This window comes from Manis pentadactyla, chromosome 1 (assembly GCF_030020395.1).
Source record: "Manis pentadactyla isolate mManPen7 chromosome 1, mManPen7.hap1, whole genome shotgun sequence".
NCBI lineage: Eukaryota > Metazoa > Chordata > Mammalia > Pholidota > Manidae > Manis > Manis pentadactyla.
Window position 1 is genome coordinate 88954896 of NC_080019.1, and position 27183 is coordinate 88982078.

The 27183-nt window shown below is 35.7% G+C and overlaps 1 protein-coding gene across 1 annotated transcript in view; it reads left to right on the forward strand.

Moving 5' to 3' along the window:
• Positions 1–27183, forward strand: part of GMPS (guanine monophosphate synthase) — an 80316-nt gene that overhangs the window by 13143 nt on the left and 39990 nt on the right. The window contains exons 2-3 of the mRNA XM_036904137.2: positions 19147–19328; positions 22368–22482. Coding sequence (XP_036760032.2) covers positions 19147–19328; positions 22368–22482 — 297 coding nt within the window. The remainder of the gene's footprint in view (positions 1–19146; positions 19329–22367; positions 22483–27183) is intronic.

Here is a 27183-nt window from a genome sequence, read left to right on the forward strand (position 1 = left end):
AAAAAAAGACTTTTGTTTTTAAATGCCCTTGGCACTCTTATGGAAATCAACTGACCATTTATTTTTGGACTCTCAATTCTGTTCCACTCATCTATATGTCTATCCTTATGCCAATATCACATTGTCTTGATTTTGTAGCTTTGTAGTTAAGTTTTGAAACTAGGACATGTGAGTTCTCCAATTTTGTTCTTTTTCAGTTTGTTTAGACTGTTCTAGATCCTTTGAAATTCTGTGTGAATTTGAGGAAACCCGAAAGACTCCACCAAAAAACTATTAGAACTAATAACTAGATTCAGCAAAGTTGTGGGATACACAGAAATCTGTTGCATTCCTATATAGTAGCAATGAACTAGAAGAGAGAGAAATCAGGAAAACAATTCCATTTACAATCGCATCAAAAAGAATAAAATACCTAGGAACAAACCTAACCAAAGAAATGAAAGAACTGTACTTTGAAAATAATAGAAAATGATGAGAGAAATTAAACAAGACACAAATAAATGGAAATCTATCCCATGCTTATGGATAGGAAGAACTGGTACTGTCAAAGTGGCTATCCTGCCCAAAGCAATTTACAGATTCCATGCAATCTATATCAAAATACCAATTACCTTTTTCAATGAACTGGAGCAAATAATCCTAAAATTTATATGGAATCAAAAAAGACGCTGAATAGCTAAAGCAATCCTGACAACAAAGCTGGGATATTACACTCCCTGACTTCAAGCTATACTATACAACTGTGGTAATCAAAACAATATGATGGTGGCACAAGAATGAAATCATGGATCAGTAGAACAAAATAGGGAGCCTCTATATAAACCCACTCATATATGGTCAATTAACATAATGTAAAGAAGCCATGAATACACAATGGGGAAAAGACAGCCTCTTCAATAACTGGTGTTGGGAAAACTGGATAGCTACATGCAAGAGAATGAAACTGAATTACTGCCTAACTCCATACACAAACATACACTGGAAATGGATCAAGATCTGAATGTAAAACATGAAACCACAAAACTCTTATAAGATAACATAGATAGAAATCTCTTTAACATAAGCATGAGGAATTTTTTTCTGGACACATCTCCCTGGGCAAGGGAAATAAAAGTGAACAAGTGGGACTACATGAAACTAAAAAGCTTTTATACAGAAAAGGACACCATCAGCAGAACAAAAAGGCAATCTACATTATGGAAGAATATATTCATAAATGATTTATCTAATAAGGGGTTAACTTCCAAAATATATAAAGAATTATATGACTCAACACGAAAAAAACAAATAACCTGTTAAAAATTGGGTAGAGGATCTGAACAGACATTACTCCAAAGAAGAAATACAGATGGCCAACGGGCACATGAAAAGATGTTCCACATCATTAGTCATCAGGGAAATGCAAATCAAAACCACAGTGAGATATTCCCTCACACCAGTCAGAATGGCCGCTATGCAAAACACAAGAAATGACAAGTGTTGGCATGGATGTGGAGAAATGGGAACTTCCTACTCTGTTGGTGGGAATGTAAATTGGTGCAGCCACTATGGAAAACGGTATGGAGGTACCTCAGAAAACTAAAATTGGAAATACCATATGACCCACTTCTAGGAATTTATCTGAAGAAAACAAAATCTCTGATTCAAAAAGATACATGCACCCCTGCTAATTGTCGCATTACTTACAATGGCAAAGACACAGAAGCTATTAATGTGTCCATCAATAGATAGAATGGATAAAGAAGATGTGGTACATATACACAATGGAATGTTATTCAGCCATGAAAAAGAAAATAAATTCTGCTATTTATGACAACATGGATGGACTTAAAGGGTATTATGCTAAGTGAAATAAGCCAGGCAGAGAAAGACAAATACCATGTGATTTTACTTATTTGTGGAATCTAAAAACAAAGCAAAACAGAATGAACAAAACAGCAGTAGAGTCGTAGATACTGAGAAATGCCTGGTGGTTACTGTGGGTGAGTGGGTAGATGAGTGGGTGGAAAGGGTGAAGGGAATAAATAGGTACAAAATCTCAAAACCACTAGTTGGGGGTAAGGGTTTAATAATGTGTGTAACTGTTGAACTCCACTGTATTGTATACCTGAAATCAACATAATACATATCAGCTATATTTGAATTAAAAAAATGGGTAGATTCCTTCTAAGCTAAAATTAGTTCTTAAGTGTATTTTAGAAATAATGATTATATGAAAGGTAAAATTGATATATTCACAAACTCTGTATATGTAGGAAGAGATAGCTTTTTATATTTCTGTATGAAGAGTGTCATCTTGAGGTTGTTTTTAGAATACTGATAGTATGGGAAAATGAACTGAAGGGAGGCAATGAAGTTTGGGGATAAGTCTATCATTTCTATTTCCTTGCTTCTTTGCAGGGAACCTTGGTCCTTGTTCATGTGAACAGGCTACACACATGTGTACACACCCTCAATAGAAACATTTTTTAAGATAATCTCAGTGACAGTAGAAATTCAGAGTAAACTAAAAATCAACATAAAAAAAATCAGAGAGGAGTGAAACTGAACAGAAATAATGAGACTGAACATAGTTAATTTTTCATTCCAGTACTTTTAGAGTATGACAGTAGTTGTTAGTGAGTGATGTGTGTATACATTGCTAACTTTTTAAAAAAAAGCTTGATTTGAGCTAAGTAACAATGTTTTAGATTTATTTAGAGATAATAATATAATCCACTCAATTTTTCATTGAGTGGAAAAACTATAGTAAATTTTCGGATTCAAAGATCATGAAGTAAAGACTAGTGTGCTTTGATTTTAGCCAGTGGTGCCAAATTTTCTTAGTTATTTAATGGACTACATAAGTATAGTTTGTCAAGCAAATAACATTTTCAAAACTTTCTGGAAAGACCTCTTTAGGATAATTGAAATCCAAGGGAAAATAATTGATTTCAGAGGCTTAAAAATTGGTATTAAAGATTGTATACTGGAGTAAATTTTTATTTCCCCTAAAGTTAGAAGAGAAAGATAATAAAAAGTTGTAGTTTTATTTTCTTATCCAGTGTTCATATATTTAAGTTAAATGCATTATAATTGTTAGTTTATCCGAAAAGACGGAATTCCTCAACTTCTATGGTTAGGGTTTGTGTGTGGGGTCTGGTTGTCTTTAAATGGATACTAGAATCTTAGTGCAAGCTAAACTGCTTTGTAATTCATTGATTTAGAGAGACATTCAGACTGTATTCATTGTGCTCAGGAATGGTGCCCACTTGAACCTGAAAAGGGCTGTTGGCACCTTATGGCTAGGGTAGAAGAGGATTTGGAATGACTGAAGAATTAAGAAAAATAGTTGGTTATTCAAAAGAAGGTGAAATTTTAATCAGAAGTACAAATTGGTTTAGTAAAGGAGAATAACGAATGAAATTAGTAACCATATGGAGATTATTATGGCTTGTCATATAACATGTAGAAACAAATTAGGAGCATAAGTACCTACTAGCTTGAAATATTAGGGAGTTTTCTCTATGAAGTTATGAAGCCAGGAGCAGTAAAGGGCCAAGACAACACTGTGTGTCAGTAGGGATTTGTATTTCCCAAAACTACTGAACACTGAAAACTTAAAAACATAGTACATTATTAAGGAATTCCAATACAAGTTTATAGGTTGCATACTCAAAGGAGATTGAGAAAAATGAACTCAAATTGAGTGGTCAGAATTTTTGTTTACAGTGTTTAATATCTACCAGTTTTGTTTACAGTGTTTAATATCTACCAATATGGTGAAATTATAGGAAATATAGGACAAATGTCAGTGATCATAATTTAGGTAACATGAAACAGTGGATTGGTAAGGATTGCTTATACAACTAAATGTATATCTAGTATTGTATATTATTGCAACAAGAGATGTCTCATTGCTTTTGGATTTTTCTCAGTTATAACATTATTTCCTAAAGGTGTTTTATACATTTATTACATAAAGTAAACAACTGTTTCCTATATTCAATAATTGCACTTAGAATTCATATATATATATATATATTATGAGAGACTTAGACATTTTTTAGAATCCATATACCACTTCTACACAGATAAAAGATAAGTGTCTATATATATCAAATAAATTAGTTTTTGGTATTTTTTTAAATTAATTAATTTATTTTGTTGTCATTAATCTACAGTTACATGAAGAATATTATGTTTACTAGGGTCCCCTCTTCACCAAATGCCCCCCACAAACCCCATTACAGTACTGTCCATAAGTGTAGTAAGATGCTGTAGAATCACTACTTGTCTTTTCTGTGTTGCACAGCCCTCCCCATGCCCCCCCACCACATTATACATGCTAATTGTAATGTCCCCTTTCTTTTTCCCCACCCTTATCCCTCCCTTCCCTCCCTTTCTCCCCAGTCCCTTTCCCTTTGGTAACTTAGTCCATTCTTAGGTTCTATGATTCTGCTGCTGTTTTGTTCCTTCAGTCTTTCTTTGTTCCTGTAGTCTTTGGGTTTGAGGTGAGTCTCTTGTAAACAGCATAGAGATGGGTCTTGCTTTTTTATCCATTCTATTATTCTGTGTCTTTTTATTGGTGCATTCAGTCCATTTACATTTAGGGTGATTATTGAAAGATATATACTTATTGCCATTGCAGTCTTTAGATTCGTGGTTGCCAAAGGTTCAAGGTTAGCTTCTTTAGCATCTTTCTGTCTAACTTAACTCACTTATTGAGCTATTTTAAACACTGTCTGATCATTCTTTATTTTTCTCCCTTCTTATTCCTCCTCCTCCGTTCTTTATATGTTGGTTGTTTAATTCTGTGCTCTTTTGTGCTTCCTTTAACTGCTTTTGTGGGTAGTTGATTTTATTTTTTGCCTTTAGTTAGTATTTGGTTGGTCTGCTTTCTTTGCTCTGATTTTATTTTCTCTGGTGACATCTATTTAGTCTTAGAAGTGCTCCGATCTAGAGCAGTCCCTCTAAAATACCCTGTAGAGGTGGTTTTTGGGAGGCAAATTCCCTCAACTTTTGCTTGTCTGGGAATTGTTTAATACCTCCTTCATATTTAAATGATAGTCGTGCTGGATACAGTATTCTTGGTTCCAGGCCCTTCTCTTTCATTGTATTAAATATATCATGCCATTCTCTTCTGGCCTGTAAGGTTTCTTTTGAGAAGTCTGATGATAGCCTGATGGGTTTTCCTTTGTAGGTGACCTTTTTCCTCTCTCTAGCTGCCTTTAAAACTCTGTCCTTGTCCTTGATCTTTGCCATTTTAATTATTATGTGTCTTGGTGTTGTCCTCCTTGGGCCCTTTCTGTTGGGAGTTCTGTACACTACCATGGTCTGATCGATTATTTCCCCCCCCCTCCCCCAGGTTGGGGAAGTTTTCAGCATTTATTTCTTTAAATACTCTTTCTATTGCTTTTTCTCTCTCTTCTTCTTCTGGTACCCCTATAATGCGGATATTGTTCCTTTTGGATTGGTCACACAGTTCTCTTAATATTGTTTCATTCCTGGAGATCCTTTTATCTCTCTCTGCGTCAGCTTCTATGCATTCCTGTTCTCTGGTTTCTATTCCATCAGTGGCCTCTTGCATCTTATCCATTCTGTTTATAAATCCTTCCAGAGATTGTTTCAATCTCCCTCCGGATGTCTGTAATCTCCCTCCGGACTTCATGCCTTAGCTCTTGCATATTTCTCTGCAGCTCCATCAGCATAGATATGAGTTTTATTTTTAATTCTTTTTCAGGAAGACCGGTTAGGTCTGTATCCTTCTCAGGGTTTGCCTCTGTGATCTTGGTCTTTATCAATTTCTTCTGCCTTTTCATGGCATTAGATATATTTGTGGGGAGCTGGCTTGTGTGTTGGGTAAGAGAAAGTCCCTTCTTGCCAGTTTATGGCCTTCCTCTCCTGGGAGAACAGCAGCCTCTAGCGGCTTGTGCTGGGCAGCTGCATGCGGACGGGGCTTCTGATCTTGCCCGGCCACTATGGAGTTTATTTAGCTCTGCAGTTGCTGTGGGCTTGGCCTGCCTCAGGCTGCTGCTCCAATATGGCGGAGCCGCGTCGGAGGGGGAACAGGCGGGAGGCTGTTTATCACGGTGAGGGGGCCTCTGAGCTGCATTGTGGGGGTTCAGGTATCAGAGTTCCCCCAGATTTGCAGCTGCTGGACTAAGTGTCCCAGGGTGCTTCTGTCCAGCTTTGGGTCCCTGTCCCTTTAAGACTTTCAAAAAGCACTCACTTTTCTTTGTCCCGGGTGCGCTGGCTGCGGGGACCCGCTCACAGGTCTTACTGTCCTGTTTCTCTAGTTTCCAGCACCCCACGCAGGCACTGTGTGTCTGTGCTCTGGTGCAGATGGCTGGGGCTGGGTGTTCAGCAGTCCTGGGCTCCCTCTCCCTCCCCACTCTGACTCCTCCTCCCGCCGGGAGCTGGGGTGAGGGGCGCTCGTGTCCCGCTGGGCCAGGGCTTGTATCTTACCCCCTTCGCAAGGTGCTGGGTTCTCGTGGGTGTGGATGTAGTCTGGCTGTTGTCCTGTGTCTTCTGGTCTCTCTTTTAGGATTAGTTATATTTGTTGTATTTTCAAAAATATATATGGATTTGGGAGGAGATTTCTGCTGCTCTACTCATGCTGCCATCTTGGTTCTCTCTCTTAGTTTTTGGTATTTCTAAACCATCTTCACAGTCAGTCTGACTCTTCTAAATTATTTTTTGACTTGAGTTGTCCAGGTCCAGTTTTGCTACACATCTTCAATGTCATCAAAGATTTTGATGATTCAGCATTTATTGAGAGTGCTCAGTTACTTCTGGATATTTTTCCAGGCCATTGGCAACTCATTCTGCAAGTTTTGATGATAGCACTTCCTTGATCTTACCAGATGTCAATGGAAGTTTTTCAGGTGATAACCAGAACTTAGTTTTTCTTCAAGTGGTTTTTAAGTTTTTGCTGACTGAAATGTTAAGGGGTTGCCCTTGTCCAGTCATTCTACTAGGAATAACAAGCCATTACACTTCCCAGAGAGCTTACTCAGCTACTCATAGAGTACATAAAGATATGACATTCTTGGTGTCATAATTAACATAAAGCTCCAGCAAGTCTGTTGTAGATGATATTCAGCCAAGCTCACCTACATTTCTTTTCCTGAACCTTTGAGTCATGTTTCTGCTCTAAGGAACTCCAGGAATCTCTTTCCCTTTGGGGATTTTCTGTCAAATTCTACAAAACTGTGACTATGACAGTGACAGCTGTGTCATTGGGCTACGGTGTGATTTCAGAGATGTTTGATTTCTTCCAGTTGACATGTTTGAGACTGATTCATCCATACTGAGATTTTTCAGCCAGAGAGGACAAGTATACTTCTGTCGGACTATGGAGAGTTTAAAGAGCATTTTAAGTTAAAGAGTAGGCCAGGGTCTCAAGGGGCTTGGAAAGTATTTTGGATTTCATTGAACTGTATTCTAAGGGGAAGTCCCTGTGGGATTTTACGCACAGCAAGGACTTGAATTGGATTTTTTTTTCTTTGAACCAAGTGATCAAAGTCTGTATCAGCAGTAGAACAAATGACATTGTATACATTGTGTAATTGCCATTGTATCACATCAGGAGGAGTCATGATAACATCACCAATATAAAATTGTTACCAAAAATGTTTATCTAAAATCTAATCATAGGGCAACAAAAAGATCCTGGTTGTTGCACATTCCACAGAAAGTTGGTCTGAACTTTTAAAAAATGTCAGTGTTACAAAAGACCATAAAAAGGTAAAGAGGTAAATAGTTCTAGATTAAAGGAAACAACAACATGGCAATGTGTATACAAAGTGTGTGGTTCTTGCTAGGGCCCTGGAATTTTATTTTTTTAAAGCCATAAAATACATTATTTGTGACATTTGGGGAAATTTGTTTGTAGATACTATCAGTGTTAAGTTGTTAAGTTTCTTGAGTGTGAGAATGGTATTGTTAATTATGTAGGAGAATGTCCCCGTTTGTAGGAGGTACATGCTCAAAAGCTTCTGGGGGACTTAAATATCTACAATTTACTTTCTGGTAGTTTAGGGGAAGAAATATATGTAGTTAGAAATACTTGTAAGACAGATTTGGCAAAACGTTACTAATTGTTGAATGTAGATGGAGGGTAGTGTTCATTGTACCATATTTTCAACTTTTCTGTATTTTAAGCTTTTTTCAAAAAGAAGAGGATAAAACAAGCATATGAAGGGTGAAGACCTAGAGAATCCATAACTCAATTTAGTACTTTAATCATAGGCTCAGCCTTCATTCTTTATTGTATGTGACATGATGGTCTCTTAGAAAAAATTTCAGTGAAGTTGATCGACATTTGTAAAGTACCTGAGGAGTTGGATAATTTTGTGAAGAAAGTGTTCAACTATTTCAGAGTTTAGATAAGAATTGCAAGATTAGGTAAGTAAGTATGGTCAAACTTCCAGTAACCTTTTGGTAATAAAAGGATTATTCTCCATAGTTAAGTATCCTAGATCGCTAAAATGTGGGTGGATGTTTTAAAAATCTCTTTTACCCCTAAAACTTTTATTTTATTTTGACAACTGAAGGCTTCTAAAGTAAGTCTTTTTAAAAAGCAATTATCTGAATAAGTGTATTGATGAAGCTTTTGTACTTGTTATCCAAAATGTTCATAGTTTTTTTCTTTAAAGCTCAATACTTTAAGAGTATGTCTTAGTATTGGTCATTTTGGATTCATAGTCCAATTTTGACTCATTCTTTCATGCTTTGTATAATTTTCTTAATACTTTAAAACTAACTTAGAAATATATTCTAGTTTTGATTTGTTTATGTCTGTCTTACTCTCTTGTAGAGATGTTATTCTATCCCTTATTTCCTCTTTTTTTACTTTTAGTAACTTTGTATAGGATTTAACTTACATAATTTGGTTTCTTTTATATGAATTTGATTTTCCAGTATTTTTAGAAGGAATCTTGGTTCAGATAACTTTTATGACTTTGTAGAGCTCCCTCTTCTGCCGAAATTCTGGCAGCTTGTTTTCTGAGGATTCCTGGCTCTGATCCCTCCCCCATCTTTAGTCTGGCCCTTCTGTTTTGCTTCTTCCTTGTCCTGCTTAATTTTGATTCTGCTTCCAGCAGTTGCTCCTCATTGTGAGCCCTGTCCTGGAAAGGAGCTCTGGCTAGTTAGTTTTGAAAGTTCACAGGGACTAAAGCTCTTTACTGTTTTAGGCCTTCACTTGGGTCTTTTGCCACCCATATACCACTGGAGTAGGCTTCCTCCCAGTGCAGCTGCTGTTCCGAAATTGGCCCCTACACTTGATAGCTAGTACTTTCTGGCTCTTTCAGAATTCTCCTGTAACCAAGTTCTTTAATGAGGCTGAGTTGCCTCCCACACAGATGTTAAAGCACCAGATTTGGTAGTTTGTTCCCACCACAAACTAGTAGTATTCTGGGGTTCTTGGTGGGGGTAGGGAGGTAACTTACCATTTAGTTATATGGTAAATGTCTTAGGTTTTGGTGTTGATATCTGGTTGCTCAATGATATGTGGGGATTCAGGAAGATCAAAAAATGCCACCTCCATCTTCAAAGAATCTGCCAGATTCTTTTGCCTTATCGTAAATAGGGTGCTGAATATGATTTAGTTTTTTTCCTTAATACTGTTTTTTTTACGAGATAGCTTTATGGACATCATTTATTTTATGATGATGACAGGTCAATTGAGAGGGGTGTTAATCTTAAACCTTTAGGCTTTTGTCTTTTTCATAGATTTTATAAATAGATGTAATAGATTTTTGTCTTGTGATACTGGATTTTATTAGTCTCTACTATTGATGTGATTATCTAACAGCTTTTTTTATTAGGGTACTTTTTCTAATCAGTTGAAAGTTTGGAAGTTATTAACACTTCAGAACTGTATGTGAATAGGAGTAAGTAGATTCAAGGTTTTGAGGCAAAGGAACTTTTTCATTTATTACTGGTAACCATTTTGCTTCTCCTGAGTTGTTGAAGCTTTGTGCTGGAGGATAGTGAATTTAATAGCTAAGGTAGAAAGAAGTGAGGCAAGGATTCAATGACCTCTGGCCTTATGTGATTGAACATTTAAACAAAACAGCATAACATTTTCTTTTAAAATGCATTTATTAAGTGAAAATGAGTTGACAGGCATAGACAGTCCTCACTGTACAATAATAAATGAAAAAATGATCATGCAAGCTGAATCTGTGCAAAGCTATTTGAATTATCAGTGAGAAAATTATGATGGTTTTGTGATTAAAAAATTTTGTTAAATAGTAATTCTTTTAATTGTAAATGTATAGTGAAATGGTAAAACTGCTATTTAGTATAGTATAACTTAAAATATTGGAAACATTGAGAATTGTTTTATTTCTTCGTTAAAAAATCTTATCAAGTAGTTTAAACAGTGTTTGCCTTTGCATGTTTTCTATGACTTGATGGCTTTCAATATTTTGTCCTTTGCACTTTGAATATCATGAAATATCTCCAAGAGTTTCTTTAATTTGAAGTATTTTCCTGGAGTCACTTCCTCTGGGACATTATCATCCTTTTCATTACAGCCACTTTCCGCGTTGATGTTGGTAAGTTTGCCTTCTCTAACTTCCTCTGGCTGCACATCTAGAGGGGTTCACAGTGATAGTGTCAACAGTGCCCTGGCCGGCTCTTTCTTTTGTAATTCCACTTACACTAGATTTGAATTTCTCTTCCAGCATTGTCTTTTTTGTTCTTGTTACTTTGCTGCACTTTCATCTTTGTTGATTAGTCCACTTTCTGGATTATCCATGTGCACAATATATGTGGACTTACTATTAAGTGACAAGGAGACAACAGGACTGCACTGTCGGCTGCTTGCTGTGTGGTGACCAGTAGCTAACAGACTGAAAGAATGGACATGAATGATCACTGATGCGATGATGTTCATCTGTTACTACTTTTTTTATTATTGAGGTATAGCTGATATACAGTCTTACATTGGTTTCAAGTATACAACACAGTGGTTCAACAGTTACACACATTATTAAATCCTCACCCCAACTAATGCAGTTACTATCTGTCAATATAGGAAGATGTTTACAGAACCATTGGCTGTATTCTCCATGCTGCACTGCCATCCCTGTGACCAACTTATATTAGGGATGTTCATCTATTATTTATGTGATGATTTGTAGACTGAAGAGCTGGCAGCAAAGTTTGTACTTTATGTAATTACAATTAATATAACGGCAACTGAAATTTGATACTTGTTGTTGGGGCCTGGAGTCAGTTAACTAAACCTTGGTAGAAACCATGATAAATGAAATTCGTGCATTATCAGAATCATGCCAAGTGAGAACTCTGCCTGTAATGTAAAAAAATGGCTGTACTTGAATTTAGTAAAAATTGGAAGGTGATAATGGGACTGAATCTGAGAAATTTACATAATAACATAGTGGTCTTTCAAAAATACTGTCATTATTTACAAAAAATAGATTAAGAAATTTTAGGCAAACTCTTTAAGGGGGAATGTGTGTGTGAATACACTAAGGGCAAAGGTCTGAAAGGAGAAAGTTTTAGCAGTTCTTGCCCTAATATATTCCATAAACAACTTCTTTCTATGATCTGATTTTTGTATATTGCTCAGTATTCATACAATTAAAGCCTTCATTTTTGTGATCTGAGTTAGTTCTGGCAGATGGTTAGGTCCCTCTTATAAATTCCCCTCTGTAGATAACTTTGTTGCTTTTTTCATTACTGCAGCAGAATCATTAGTAGTGGTGTGAGGTCTGAATTTATTTTTTCACATAATGGAGAGGGAAGAAGGATGGAAAAGGTTAACACAAGTACCTAAAGTACTGGTGTAAGCTTTTTTTTTAATGTGCAAATTTTGTAACTAGAAGAGGCAGAAATCCAAAAATATATTTATTATAAACATTTAGAACATACTGAAGAGTATAAAGAAAGAAAGAAAAAAAAATTAAAATCACCTGTAATTTCACCACTCAGATACAACCTCTGTTAATATTTTGATACATATACAAATGTTTCTTTTTCATACTTGCAGACATACTCTTGCACTTGTACATGTAATATTTTAAAATGGGATCATATTGTATAGGCTTCCTCCAAGTGGATTTCGAGGGTAAGTCTTTGCTTATGTAAAATATACAAAAACAGATTAGATTAAAATAAACACAATGTCAGAAGGGAAAAAAGGTGGCGGTGTGAGAAGTGAGGGAGAAATCTCCTCCCCAAACCACATATAATAGGAAAATACAGCAAATACAACGAATCCTTAAAGAGTAACCAGAAGGAAGACTGCATCAGATGGCCTACATCTGGGCAAAAGAGAAGATCTCAAAAGAAAGGGCAAAATAACAAAGCTGTTACCCAGCAGTACCCAAGCCCTTCCCTGACCCCAGCTCACCTGTGGGAGGAAGAGAAACAGAGCAGGGAGGGAGTAGAAGCCCAGGACTGCTAAATATCCAGCCCTGGAGATCTACTCTGGGAGCATGAACCATATTGCATGGTGATATGGAGATTAAAGGGTTTGGAATGTAAAGACAGGCAGAATACTCAGAGAGACTGAGATTCCAGCCACTGGTGGAGAACAGGTACCCACAACCGGCTGCTCTGGGACAAAAGAAAGGTGGGCTGAAAGACTTTCCAACAGTGAGGGCTGCTACAGGGGCAAGGATTACACAGAGTTTGCTGCTGAGGAGAAAGGACAGGTGGACAAAATTGTTCTGGTGCACTCAGCTCAGCAGGTTGGGAACTTTTGGGAGCTTCAGGCGCTCCATCCCCCTGGCTGGCAACACAGCCCCAAAGCCCCCCACCATGTCACACAGCCTGCCGCTTCTTCCTCTCAGCTTGCACCGGCTTGCAAACCTGCTGTCCCTGATGTTGGGCCAAGCCAGCCGGAGGGCAGCCCTGCCTACAGCAGCTACAGGGACATGTCCAAGAGGCTGGTCCTTGCGCGTGTTCGGCTTACTGGCCCTCGTAGTGGAGGTAGGCACTGCAGCTAGGAAGCAGGAAAGAGCTCTTTCCTCCCAGCAGGCACTAGAGGGTGATGCCTACACAAAGCTATTATTCCACATTAACCTGTAGGATTCTGAAAAGACAGAAGCTTGTTCAATCCAAAATCTCTCAAACACTGAAAAGAAGGATAAGTGAAACTGAAATTACCAATCTTCCTGATAAAGATTTCAAAATAAAAATCATCAGCATGCTAATGGAGCTACAGAAAAATATTCAAGACCTCAGGGATAAATTGAAGAAAAAGAGTAACTTTGAAAAATACAGCATCTGAAATGCAACATACAATGGAGGAATTTAAAAGCAGACTAGAAGAGGTAGAGGAGATAGTAAATAGAATAGAAATTAGAGAATAGGAATACAAAGAAGCTGAGGTACAGAGAGAGAAAAGGATCTCTAGGAATGAAAGAATAATAAGACAACTGTTTGACCAACCCAAATGGAACAATTTTTTATTGCATTATTTATTATATTTTATTGCATTATTTATTGCAATATTTGCATTATTGGGGTGCCAGAAGAAGAAGGGAGAGAAAAAGGAATAGAAAATGTCTTCGAAGAAATAATTGCTGAAAACTTCCCCAATCTGGGGAAGGAAATAGTCTTGCAGGCCATGAAGGTTCACAGATCTCCCAACACAAAGGAACCAAGGAAGACAACACCAAGACATATAATAATTAAAATGGCAAAGATCAAGGACAATGACAGAATATTAAAAGCAGCCAGAGAGAGAAAAAAGATCACCTACAAAGGAAAACCCATCAGGCTATCATCATACTTCTCAGCAGAAACCTTATAAGCCAGAAGGGAAAGGCATGATATATTTAATGCAATGAAACAGGAAGGCAGCAAACCAAGAATGCTTTATCCGGCAAGATTATCATTTAAATTTGAAGGAGGATTTAAACAATTTCCAAATAAGCAAAAGTTGAGGTAATTTACTTCCCACAAACCATCTCTACAGTGTATTTTAAAGGGACTGCTCTAGATGGAAGAGCTCCTAAGACTAGTGGTCACCAGAGAAAATAATACCACAGAAAAGGAAATTGACCAATTACTTACTAAGGAAATGCAAAATTAAATCAGCTACCCACAAAGTCAGTCAAGGGATATACAAAGAGTACAGAAAATGACACCTAACATATAAAGAGTGAAGGAAGAAGAAAAGGGAGAAATAATAAATCTTTAGATTGTAATAGCATAATAAGCTAGTTAAATTAGACTGTTAGATAGTAAAAAAGCTGCACTTGAAACTTTGGTAATGACAAATCCTGCAATGGCAGTAAGTACATATCTATTGATAATCACCTTAAATGTAAATGGTCTGAACGTACCAATCAAAAGACATATTACAGATTGGATAAAAAAGCAAGACCCATCTATATGATGCCTACAAGAGACTCACTTCAAACCCAAAGACATACACAGACTGTTAAAGTGAAGGGATGGTAGATACTTTATGCAAACAATAGGGAGAAAAAAGCAGGAGTTGCAATACTTGTATCAGAAAAAATAGACTTCAAAACAAAGAAAGTAACAAGAGACAAAGGACATTGATAAAGGGGTCAGTCCAACAAGAGGATATAACCATTTTAAGTATCTATGCAGCCAACGTAGGAGCACCCAAGTATGTGCAACAAATACTAATAGAATTAAAGGGGAAAATAGAATTCAATGCATTCATTTTAGGAGACTTCAACACACCACTCACTCCAAAAGACAGATCAACCAGACAGAAAATAAGTAAGGAGACAGAGGCACTGAACAACTTATTAGACAGATAGACCTAACAGACATCTACAGAACACTTCACCCAAAAGCAACAGTATTCACATTCTTCTCAAGTGCACATAGAATATTTTCCAGAATAGATCACATACTAGGCCACAAAAAGAGCCTCAGTTAATTAAAAAGATTGAAATTGTACCAGCCGACTTCTCAGACCACAAATGTATGAAACTAGATAAATTGTGCAAAGAAAACAAAAAGCCTCACAAATACATGGAGGCTTAACAGCGTGCTCCTAAATAATCAATGGATCCATGACCAAATTAAAGCACCTCAAGCAATATATTGAGACAAATGAAAATAACAGGTCAACACCCTAACTTCTGTTGGACACAGCCAAGGCAGTTCTAAGAGAAAAGCATATAGCAATACAGGCCTATCTCAAGAAAGAAGAACAATCCCAAATGAGGAGTCTAAACTCACAATTAAGGAAACTAGAAAAAGAAGAACAAATGAGGCCCAAAGTCAGTACAAGGAGGGCCATCATAAAGAGCAGAGAAGAAATAAATAAAATTGAGAAGAATAAAACAATAGAAAGAATTAATGAAACCAAGAGCTGGTTCTTTGAGAAAATAAACAAAATAAATGAACTGCTAGCCAGACTTATCAAGAAAAAAGAGAGTCTACACACATAAACAGAATCAGAAAAGAGAAAGGAAAAATAACTATGGACAGCACAAAAATACAAAGAATTATTAGAGAATACTATGAAAAATTACATGCTAACAAATTGGAAAATCTAGGAAAATGGACAACTTTCTAGAAAAATACAACGTTCCAAGACTGACACAGGAAGAAACAAAATCTGGACAGACCAATTACCAGCAATGAAATTGAATTGGTAATTAAAAAACTAAGAACAAACTGGACTAGTTCACCACTGAGTTTTACCAGACATTTTGAAAAGACCTAATACGTATCCTCAAAGTTTTCAAAAAAAAAACAGAAGAGGAAGGAATACTTCCAAACTCATTCTATGAAGCCAGCATCAGTCTAATATCAAAACTAGGCAAAGATACCACAAAAAATGGAAATTACAGACCAATATCTCTTATGAACATAGATGCAAAAATACTCAATGAAATATTCGCAAACTGAATTAAAAAATACATCAAAATGATCTTCCATCATGATCAAGTAGGATTTACTCAACCGGGATGCAAGGATGTAATAATATTCAGAAATCCATCAACGTCATCCATCACATCAACAAAAAGAATGACAAAAATCATGTGATCATCTCCGTAGATGCTGAAAAGCATCTCACAATATTCAACACCCATTCATGATAAAAGCTCTCAACAAAATGGGTATAGAGGGCAAGTACCTCAACATAATAAAGGCCATATGTGGCAAACCCACAGCCAACATCATACTTAATAGTGAAAAACTGAAAGCTTTTCCTTTAAGATTGGGAACAAGACAAGGATGCCCACTCTCCCCACTTTTATTCAACATAGTACTGGAGGTCCTAGCCATGGCAGTCAGACAGCACAAAGAAATAAAAGGCATCCAGATTGGTAAGGAAGAAGTCAAACTGTCACTGTTTGCAGATGACATGATATCGTATTAAAATACCCTCAAGAATCCACTCCAAAACTACTAGAACTAATAAGTGAATTCAGCAAAGTTGCAGGATACAAAATTAATACACAGAAATCTGTTACATTCCTATATACTAATTGTGAACTAGCAGAAAGAGAAATCAGGAAAACAATTTCATCAAAAAGAATAAAATACCTGGGAATAAATCTAACCAAGGAGGGAAGAGACCTATACCCTGAAAACTATAGGACACTCATGATAGAAATTAAAGAAGACACCAATAAATGAAATACATCCCATGCTCATGCATAGGAAGAATTGATATTGTCGAAATGACCATCCTGCCTAAAGCAATCTACAGATTCAATGCAATCCCTATCAAAATACCAATAGCATTCTTCAACAAACTAGAACTGTTGTAAAATTCATATGGAACCACAAAAGACCCCAAACAGCCAAAGCAATCCTGAGAATGAAGAATAAAGCTGGGGGGGATTATGCTCCCCAACTTCAAGCTCTACTACAAAGCCACAGTAATCAAGACAATTTGGTACTGGCACATGAACAGACCCATACATCAATTGAGTAGAATAGAGAGTCCAGATATAAACCAACACATATGTGGCCAATTAATATATGATAAAGGAGCTGCGGATATACAATGGGGAAATGACAGCCTCTTTAACTACTGGTGTTGGCAAAACTGGACAGCTACATGTAAGAAAATTAAACTGGATTACTTTCTAACCCTATACACAAAAGTAAACTCGAAATGGATCAAAGACTTGAATGTAAGTCATGAAACCATAAAACTCTTAGAAGAAAACATAGGCAAAAGTCTCTTGAATATATACATGAGCAACTTTTTCCTGAATGCATCTCCTTGGGCAAGGGAAACAAAAGCAAAAATGAACAAATGGGACTACATCAAACTAAATAACTTCTGTACAGCAAAGGATACCATCAGCAGAATAAAAAGGCATCCTAAAGTGTGGGAAAATATATTTATAAACGACACATCTGATAAGGGGTTAACATCCAAAATACATAACAAGCTCACACGCCTCAACACCCAAAAAGCAAATAACCTGGTTAAAAAATGGGTGGAGAATCTAAACAGACACTTCTCCAAAGAAGAAATTCAGATGGCCAACAGGCATATGAAAAGATGCTCCACATCACTAATTATCAGAGAAACGCAAATTAAAACTACAATGAGATACCACCTCACACCAGTTAGGATGGCCAACATGCAAAAGACAAAAAACAACAAATGCTAGCTAGGATATGGAGAAAGGGCAACCCTCCTATATTGCTGGTGGGATTGTAAATTAGTTCAACCATGTGGAAAGCATTATGGAGGTTCCTCAAAAATCTAAAAATAGACCATTTGGCCCAGGAATTTTACTCCTAGGAATTCACCCAAAGAAGAAAAGATCCCTGATTCAAAAAGAGATATGCACCCTTATGTTTATTGCACCCCTATTTACAATAGTGAAGACATGGAAGCAACCTAAGTGTCCCGTCAGTAGATGAATGGATAAAGAAGAAGTGGTACGTATACACAATGGAATATTATTCATCCATAAGAAGAAACAAATCCTACCATTTGCAACAAGATGGATGGAGCTAGAGGGTATTATGCTCAGTGAAATAAGCCAAGCGGAGAAAGACAAATACCAAATGATTTCACTCATCTGTGGAGTTTAAGAACAAAGCAAAACTGAAGGAACAAAATAACAGCAGACTCACACACTCCAAGAAGGCACTAGAGGTTACCAAAGAGAAAGGCGGTCTGGTCTGGAGGGCAGGCGGGAAGGGAGGAAGAAGGAGATTAAGCATTATTATGATTAGCACTCATAATATAGGGGGTCACTGGGAAGACAGTATAGCACCAGGAAGACAAGTAGTGACTCTGTAGCATTTTACTATACTGATGGACAGTGACTGTAATGGGGTATGTGGGGGAGACTTGATAATATGGGTGAATGTTGTAACCACAATGTTGCTAATGTGAAACATTATTAAGATTGTACATCCATGATACCATAATAAAAAAAAATAACAGAATGTCTCTATCACCTAACCTCAGTGATTTCAGTACATAGGCAGTCTTATTTTATCCATACCCACATAGGTTCTTGCATTGTTTTGAAGCCAGTTCCAAGTAAATATTTCAGTGTATGTGGTTAAAAATTTTATGTTTTGTCAAATTGCTTTCTAGAAGATTGTTAACAGTGTACACTTGACAGAGATAAGATTAAGAACCCCTTAAAAAATTTTAATGTTATAGGTTAGATGCATCGTATTCTTCAGGTAATACAAAAAATCCTAATAAAGTAAATTTGGGCATGCTTTTGATCTGGCAACAAAGTTTCAGTTTCTCATCGATAATAACCCTCATAAGAGTGCTGTAACTGTTAGATAGGGTCACCGTATAATTTGTTGTCTGAACTTGGATGCTTCTGAGATTTGGAGGAGCCACTATTAATAATAATACCAGTATGACAAGCATAAACCAGGCCTATATATTGGCACTGCTGGGCTGTATGCTCATCCTATTAGATAGAGCACATAAGATGTATAATATATAGAATAACTGTATCATGTAGTCAGTAAATGATTATGGTAAATTATGGTAGCTTTATTAAAGTGTTTATGCTATATATAGATATACTATAAAAATCTTCTCTTTTTAAAAGAAGTATTTTAAATTGGCAACTCAGAAAGTCCTGTTAGTAGTTTGTTCCTGTATAACTTTGGAGATGACAGTGATGACTATTTTTTAAAATAGGTTGAATTTTCATAATTAAGATACCATTTGTATTAACTTTGCAGCTGGAGAATGCTGGAGGAGACCTTAAGGATGGCCACCACCACTACGAAGGAGCTGTTGTCATTCTGGATGCTGGTGCTCAGTATGGGAAAATCATAGACCGAAGAGTGCGGGAACTGTTTGTGCAGTCTGAAATCTTCCCTTTGGAAACACCAGCTTTTGCCATAAAAGAGCAAGGATTCCGGTAAACTTTTCACTTATGTTTATATGAGATTAAACTTAGATTGTGGAATATCTTAATATTTATTTTCTTGGGCACTGCATTTTTTTATGAATGTAAGACATGCAGTAGTTTTATAAGAAGGTTCCCATGCTCCTGATTAAAAAAAAAATTAAAGGAAAAAAGTGGTTGGTTAGATTACCTTAATTCTAATTGCAGTTATAAGAATTTACCATTTAAATATTTTATGTTTTATAGGATTTCTGGGTCAGACTTAGATTTGACTATCATGGTCATTCATTTATGCATTCCAGTGCATTGGATTACAGGAATATATACTGTGGCTAGAATACCTCAATGAGGAATCTACGTCCAATGAATCTCTTGCTTCCTATTCCAAAAGACTATTTACTAAAATATGAAGAATTCCTAAGCCTAATATAAGGGCTATTTCCATAGTTTGCATATTTATACTTAGAACTAATCAAAATGACCATCAATTTTTTTATAGTTTCTTCCTTTAAGAGCTATTTCTGATTAATTCTATGTCTTTTCTCATGGAATTAATGTTCTTCCTTAGGAGTGTTATTTAAAGCAAGTAACTGCAGTTTATATCCTTAATTGGATCTTAAATGTTTCTGCTATGTTTCTTACAAAATAGAATGTGTTTAATTTTTTAAAAACTTATTTTTTTCCCATTAGAAAAAATGGTTAACTTTTGAAGACCTTACAAACATGTATACATTATCCTGTGATTCTTGTTTCTGAAATAGAGTGAATTGAAAATCAGAAGAGGCAGCTTTAAATTTAACTCTGTTCTAGTCTTAAGATAGAGAGTAAAAACAGCTATGTCTTTTAAACTGGAATTTTATAGTAAGAAGGGACCCTGAGTTTATCTAATTCAACTGTCTTGATTTGTCAGCAAGAATCAGTTTTACAGGAATCAAAAGACAGCTGAATGGCTCTCTGTCAAATTCAAGCTCCTTTACCGGTCCCCCCCACTCAAAACAGACAAAAAATCCCCAGCAAACTAACCTAGACTCAAAGTTTTAGAATAGAGTAGCCAAATGCTTAGCAATAGAAGTCTTATTTGTTTTTTCTGTCACCTTATCCTAAACAGTTCTCAATCCTGCTTGTGCCTAGAGGTTCTTTATTGTGTAGGAGAACAGGCACTACAGCACTGTGGTTTTTCTTACTATCATTCTTTCTGCTGAGACATCTATTTGAACACCCTTTCCTCCAATAAATGTTAGTTTTATGGCATGAGAGACATCTTAACCTATCTGTTCTTAGAATGCTTTGTTTTGGAATGCTTTGTGGCTTATTGAGCCTTGAATTGCAAGTTAGTTTCAAAATAAGAGCAGGGTAGAATAGAAGACTCAGAATGAGTGATTAGCTCTTCTCAAGACTTACTGAGATAAGAATTTTCATAATTGCTTTAAGTACTGCTTGAGTTTTATCCTTAACTAATAAGTCCTTTGTCTTTTCTTTTTAATTGTATTGATCTTACAGCCTTGAGTTGTTTAGCAGATTATGAAGGATGCTGGTCAGTTCCATGGTGGTTATCCTTCATAAAACTAAGTATATACTGAAATTCTAGAGGTCTTTTATTATTAAGTATTTTTATAGAATTTTAGCTAATGCAATTTTAAGGAATTACATTACATACCTAGCCTTAGGGTTTAGCCTCATACCTTTATGAATTGTTATCTTAAAGATGTCAGATCTGAGTGGTTGTCTTCTTCAATCTTTGATGCAGGAGATAGGCTAACAAACATAATGTATACCGTAATTCATGTTCCTGGCACAAAATTCAAAGAACGGGGCTTTTGAACTCACTTAAATTGTTATTAAAAAAAAAAAAATCCTTAGTTTGCTGAGTAATTCTTGTGAATTTGATGTTTGTTATATTATTATTCTGGGTGTATTATAAGCCTAGAACTTTAGATTGTATGTGACGGACAGCCATTAATTATAAAGTGAACTGTAATCCAAATTTCTAAGTAGCTTTTGGTGAGATCTTGAAGTGGATTTTCCCTTAGAAATAGAGATAAAGCAAGATATTTGCAAAAGCAAACTTAAAATGAGTTTGAGGCTACTTTAAATTGGGTCTAGGGCATAAGTATGCCTGTACTGTTAAGTGATCATGGGTGGCAAACTGGAAAGCATGCATAGTCTGAAGGTTCAAGTCTCCCTCTTATTCCAGTTTTTTGTAGCCAGGCGACAGTGAAGGCCCAGTATTGCCAGATTTTCTTCTCTTTTTACTTAAAGAGAATCTAGAAATTTGAATTTTTATGTGAAATTCATAACACTAAAATATCCTAAGTTTTTTGAGTGAATGCTGAGGGCCAAATTAGATGTGTCAGTGTCTAGGTGAGGAGCATAGACTTTAGTTTGCAGCTTCCTATATGTCAACTCCCAAGTTAACATATAGAATGCTGTAAGTTGTAATGTAGCTAAGTTACACTGTTTACCTGGGTTCTGAGCACAGGACATTTGGCAAAATTCATTTATCAGCCCCCTTTCTTGGGTATCGGGTAAAGCTGTTGGGAATGTTGGATAGGTTTTAAACATACAAAGTTAGGTAATTCTTCATATTGGTAGTGTTCTGTTTTGAGTCATTCAGGACCATCATAATACCTTCAGTTGTCCTTCTGTGACCTGCTTTGCTCCTTGCCTTCCAGAAGGACTATATTTTCTCCATCTCCTTTTAGAATTCTCATTTATTTCCTCCATTGATGAGGAAAACAATGAAAACAAATTCATGCTAACCACAGATAGAAACATTGGTATTTATATATTTGAAGTTTCTGCTTATTAACAAGTGACTGTTGAATTAATAGACTTCCACACATGGCAATAGAGTAAAAATAACTAAGTTTTGTAGGAGGATATTAATTAGCTATGATAGAATCTGGATTTGCTACAGCCTAGCAAAAATAGAACAAAATCTCTGAATCTGTATTGAGTCTTCCTCAGTGCTAAAAGGGAGAAAGGGGATAGACTTTGTATAATGATTAGCAGTTAGAGATTCATCACTGACTCTCATTCTTAAATCTGCAGAGCTATTATCATCTCTGGAGGACCCAATTCTGTGTATGCAGAAGATGCTCCCTGGTTTGATCCAGCAATATTCACTCTTGGCAAGCCTGTTCTTGGAATTTGCTATGGCATGCAGGTACATCTGTGAATTTGCTTTAATAGTTGACTTAATTTTATTATGTTTGTGACTCCTGTGTATTAGTGTTTTCTGTCTTTAGATAATTTAGGATATTTAGTTATATGACTAATTTGTGTATATTACAACTGTTTGTGAATTGCTGCACTAGTATGGCAGAACTGCGCAAGTGGGAATCTAGGTATCTAGTTTCAGAAAAGTAGCTCTATTACTGCATACAACAAAACATTGTTCATGAAAAAATATCAATATTCAAATTTACATAAGTTGCAGAAATAGTACACACAGCTTCAGTGTACTTTTACTCAGTTCCATCATAGTTGACATTTTTAACCATTTGAGTATAAGTTGCATTCATGATACCTCATTACTTGTGGTATTTCCTAAATACTAGGACTCTCCTACATAACCACAGTACAACTATAAAAATCAGGAAGTTAGCATTTATTCAGTGTTAACATCTAATCCATATACTTCCATTCACATTTCACTGTTGTTCTCATTAATGTCCCTTATAAATCCCAGAGCCAATCTAGGACCATGTGTTGCATTTAGTTGTCTCTTTAGATTCCTTTAGTTTGGAACTCTTCCTCTGTCCTTCCTTCTCTTTTATGATCTTACAGGTTTTAAAAAAATATATGTTCTAGTTACTCAGTAGACTATCTCTCAGTTTGATTTGTTTGAAGTTTCCTCCTTGTTAAATTCAGATTATGTATTTTTTGGCAGGACTACCACAGAAGTGATAGTGTGCTCTACTTAGAGCATCTCATTAGGAGGCACACAAAGTCAATTTGTGCATGACAGTTGTTGATAATTTTGATCAATTGGTTAAGTTGGTATCTGCCTAGTGTCTCCACTGTAATGTCAATAAATATATGTACCTTGGAATTGTATCAAAGCAAGATAAAATAGGGACTAATTGAGGTCTTGCAATACCTATTCTTCTATGAGCTAATGTTTAGACATCTCTTCTGGCTGCTCTGCTACCTTTTTTGCTTAGTTTATTCTTAAGTAATAAAGGTTTTCCAGACAAGTAGAATGTGATTATTGATTAATATAATAGAATATTGAGTCAGTAACATGCTAAATTCTCACTTATCAAAGAATGATTTATTCAGTAAGATCTATTTACTAACAGGTGGAAATATAAATAAATACATTTAAGAAAAGTTATCCCTGGTGGTTGTAAGCAAAATTATTTTCTGGTTGAGATAATTTTAACAATGTACCTTATTTAACCAGATCATCTGAAAATTGAGATAGCTAGAAGAGTATTCTCTGAATGATATAGTATTGTTAATAACTGACATGTTACAGTATTTTTCTTTCTGTGTCAGAAACAAGATACTTTTATTTAAACCCAGAATTTTGTGCTATGGTAAGAAGAGCCAAATATAGTGACTATGGATTCACTTATTTGTGAATTATGTTGCCCTCTTTTTCCTTTTGCCCACCTTTTGGCTTAAGTACTACTAAAGTAGAAGGGAGGACAGGGTCAGAATACAAACAGAATTAATCTAATTTTTAGATCCTAATTTACCAAAATGGAATTGATATTAATTAAAATACCAGTTTTTAATTTCTTCAAGGTAATTCTGGTCCTTCCTATTGACTTTTGAGAGTTACCAGTTAATTTTCAATTTCTTACATGTATGGCTTTATAATAAAGATGCTGTATTTTTCTCTAAATTACTGAGTTATTTTAAGGCCTTGGATTGAGGCTAATTTGAAATTTTAGTAAGTGGGCAAAGTGAGTCTTTTTTTTTTTTAAGCTGATTGAAACTTGTGCTTTGATATGGATATTGCGCAGAGGGAAGCTGTTTAAAAGGTAGAAAGTGAACAAATTAGTATATTTTCTTCTAGGTGACTGAAGCTTTCAGTAAAGGAAAGAAACATAAGTCAATGTTGACATAGAATGTGAATGTTTTTATTATTCCTATTCTTGATACAAGAACAGAATATTAGAAATCACTGGTCTGTAAAACAGCTTTACCAGATTTTGTTTCTTGCTAATTGTTACAGCCTTCCTCTTTGATTTAGAGGAAATACTGATCCCTAAAAATATGTGAAGTACAAAGTACAAAATCTACAACAATTGATATTTTCTTCTCTAGGCAACAAGCATTTAAGAGAGGAAAAAGAGCCTTTTACATAAATGTTCTCTGAAAAGCTAAATGGTGATTATGAATTTGACATGGATAATAATTTTACATTTTCTCATTTTGTATTTGAATGAATATGTTTTCTTAGAATAGCCTGAATCCTGATTGAGTTGAACATTGGAAATTAGCAAAATATACCTTTGCCTCAGAATATAGTATTTACATAATGTATTGATCTCCCTTGCCAGAGTAGTCGATATTAATCATATAGCACAACATATAATTAAATGGTTTTTAATATACTGAGAGGCATTATAACATTTTGTAAGGAAAAGTCTCATGAGATTTTTTTTTTTTTAGGACTGTCAGTGAAATAGGTCTGGAAAATACTTCTTTAAGTGATAATGGCTGACTGTTTCTCCATTATGTCAGTTTCCCATGTAATTGTAAGGCCATGTTTTTCTGTCAATTGCTAGGGATCTTTTGGTAGCCAGAATAATACCTCTGAGTATTATTAAAATACTCAGAGCAAAATAAAAAATTTTGCATTTTTTAGTACATCAATGTCTTCTATACATTTTTATGTCTTCTGAACTTTTATAGTAGGATAATGGAATAGGCTAATCTTGGTCCTTTGGGCAGAAATTACTGTCTTTTCATAAAACACTAATGTAGATGATACCATCTAGCTAATAAGCTGTTTGTAAAGGACTGCCACTTCTTAGTGACTATAGTTTGGGTAATTTTAGCACCAAAGGTCTCACTCTGTTTTGTACCTTTGCCCCCCATGCTTCTCCATGCCATCCTGAAATTTTAGTAATTTCAGTGTCATATGTACCATCTTTTCCCATTAGACTCTCTTATCAGAGCCTTCCTCATTGCTTCTTGGTAATTCTTTGCTTTACAAGAAAAAAGTCTGTCCTGCTCATTGCTCCCTTTATCTCTACTCATTGACCCCTCCCCTTGCCCTCTGCCTTAGCTTAAGGAATAGAATATTAGAAATTTTGAAACTCCCTTTGTACTTTTCTCCATTCACATTCTTCTCTCTTCCCACCAGAGGTAAAACTCTTCCTGAATTTGTAGATTTATACTCAAGTTTATATCTCTAAGTAATGTATTGTTTAGTTTTTGCCCATTGATCTTTATGTAAACAAAATCCTACTGAATGTATTATTTTCAGCTTTGGTTCTGAGATTAATTCATGTTAATAGATTAAATTGTAAGTTATTTCCACTATTGAATTTATTGTTTGAATATAGCACAAATTATACATTCCACTGTTAGTATTCCTGGTCTTTTTCCAGTTTTTTTCTATAATAGACAGTACTACCATCAATATTTTTATACTTTTCTTTCAGTGTTAAACATACACAAAACTTTTCTCTAGGATAGCCATGAGTTGAAATTCTGAGTCTCAGCCTCACTAGGTAATATTTCCCTCCAAATTATGTTCCCACAGCAGTACATAAAAATTTCTTATGCTCTGTATCCCTGCCAAGCCTTGACATGATCAGGGTCTTTTTTAAATTTTTTATTTTTTTATTAAGGTATAATTGATATACACTCTTATAAAGGTTTCACATGTAAAAACAATGTGGTTACTACATTTACCCATATTATCAAGTCCCCACCCATACCCCAATGTAGTCACTGTCCATCAGTGTAGTAAGATGTATGTGCCTTCTCTGTGCTACACTGTGTTCCTGGTGATCCCCTGTACCATGTGTACTAAACATAATACCCCTCAGTCCCCTTCTCCCTCCCTCACCACCCGCCCTCCCACACCCCTCCCTTTGGTAACCACTAGTTCATTCTTGGAGTCTCTGAGTCTGCTGCTATTTTGTTCCTTCAGTTTTGCTTCATTGTTATACTCCACAAGTGAGGGAAATCATTTGGCACTTGTCTTTCTCTGCCTGGCTTATTTCACTGAGCATAATGTCCTCCAGCTCCATCCATGCTGTTGCAAATTGTAGGATTTGTTTCTTTCTTATGGCTGAATAGTATTCCGTTGTGTATATGTACCACATCTTCTTTATCCATTCATCTACCGATGGACACTTAGGTTGCTTCCATGTCTTGGCTATTGTAAAAAGTGCTGCAATAAACATAGGGGTGCATATGTCTTTTTGAATCTGAGAAGTTGTATTCTTTGGGTAAATTTCAAGGAGTGGGATTCCCAGGTCAAATGGTATTTCTATTTTTAGTTTTTTGAGGAACTTCCATATTGCTTTCCACAATGGTTGAACTGGCTTACATTCCCACCAGCAGTGTAGGAGGGTTCCCCTTTGTCCGCATGATCAGGGTTTTTTGTTTTTGTTTTTGTTTTGCATATCTGAAGAGGTGTTAAATGGGGTCACATGTAGTCTTGATGTTAATTTTCCTTATTGTAAGATTTTATGTTTATTTGCCATTACTATATGCTTTATTGTAAAAGCTTGTTCATGATTTTTCCCCATTGTTTCTGTTTATTGTGTTATATCTTGGATTCTTTTGCCAATTATACATATTACAGATTGTGATTTGTCTCTTCATGCTTTAAAATTTCATTTGGTTTCTTTTTTTTTGCCAAGCATTCTAAGAAGTATGTTTATTACATACA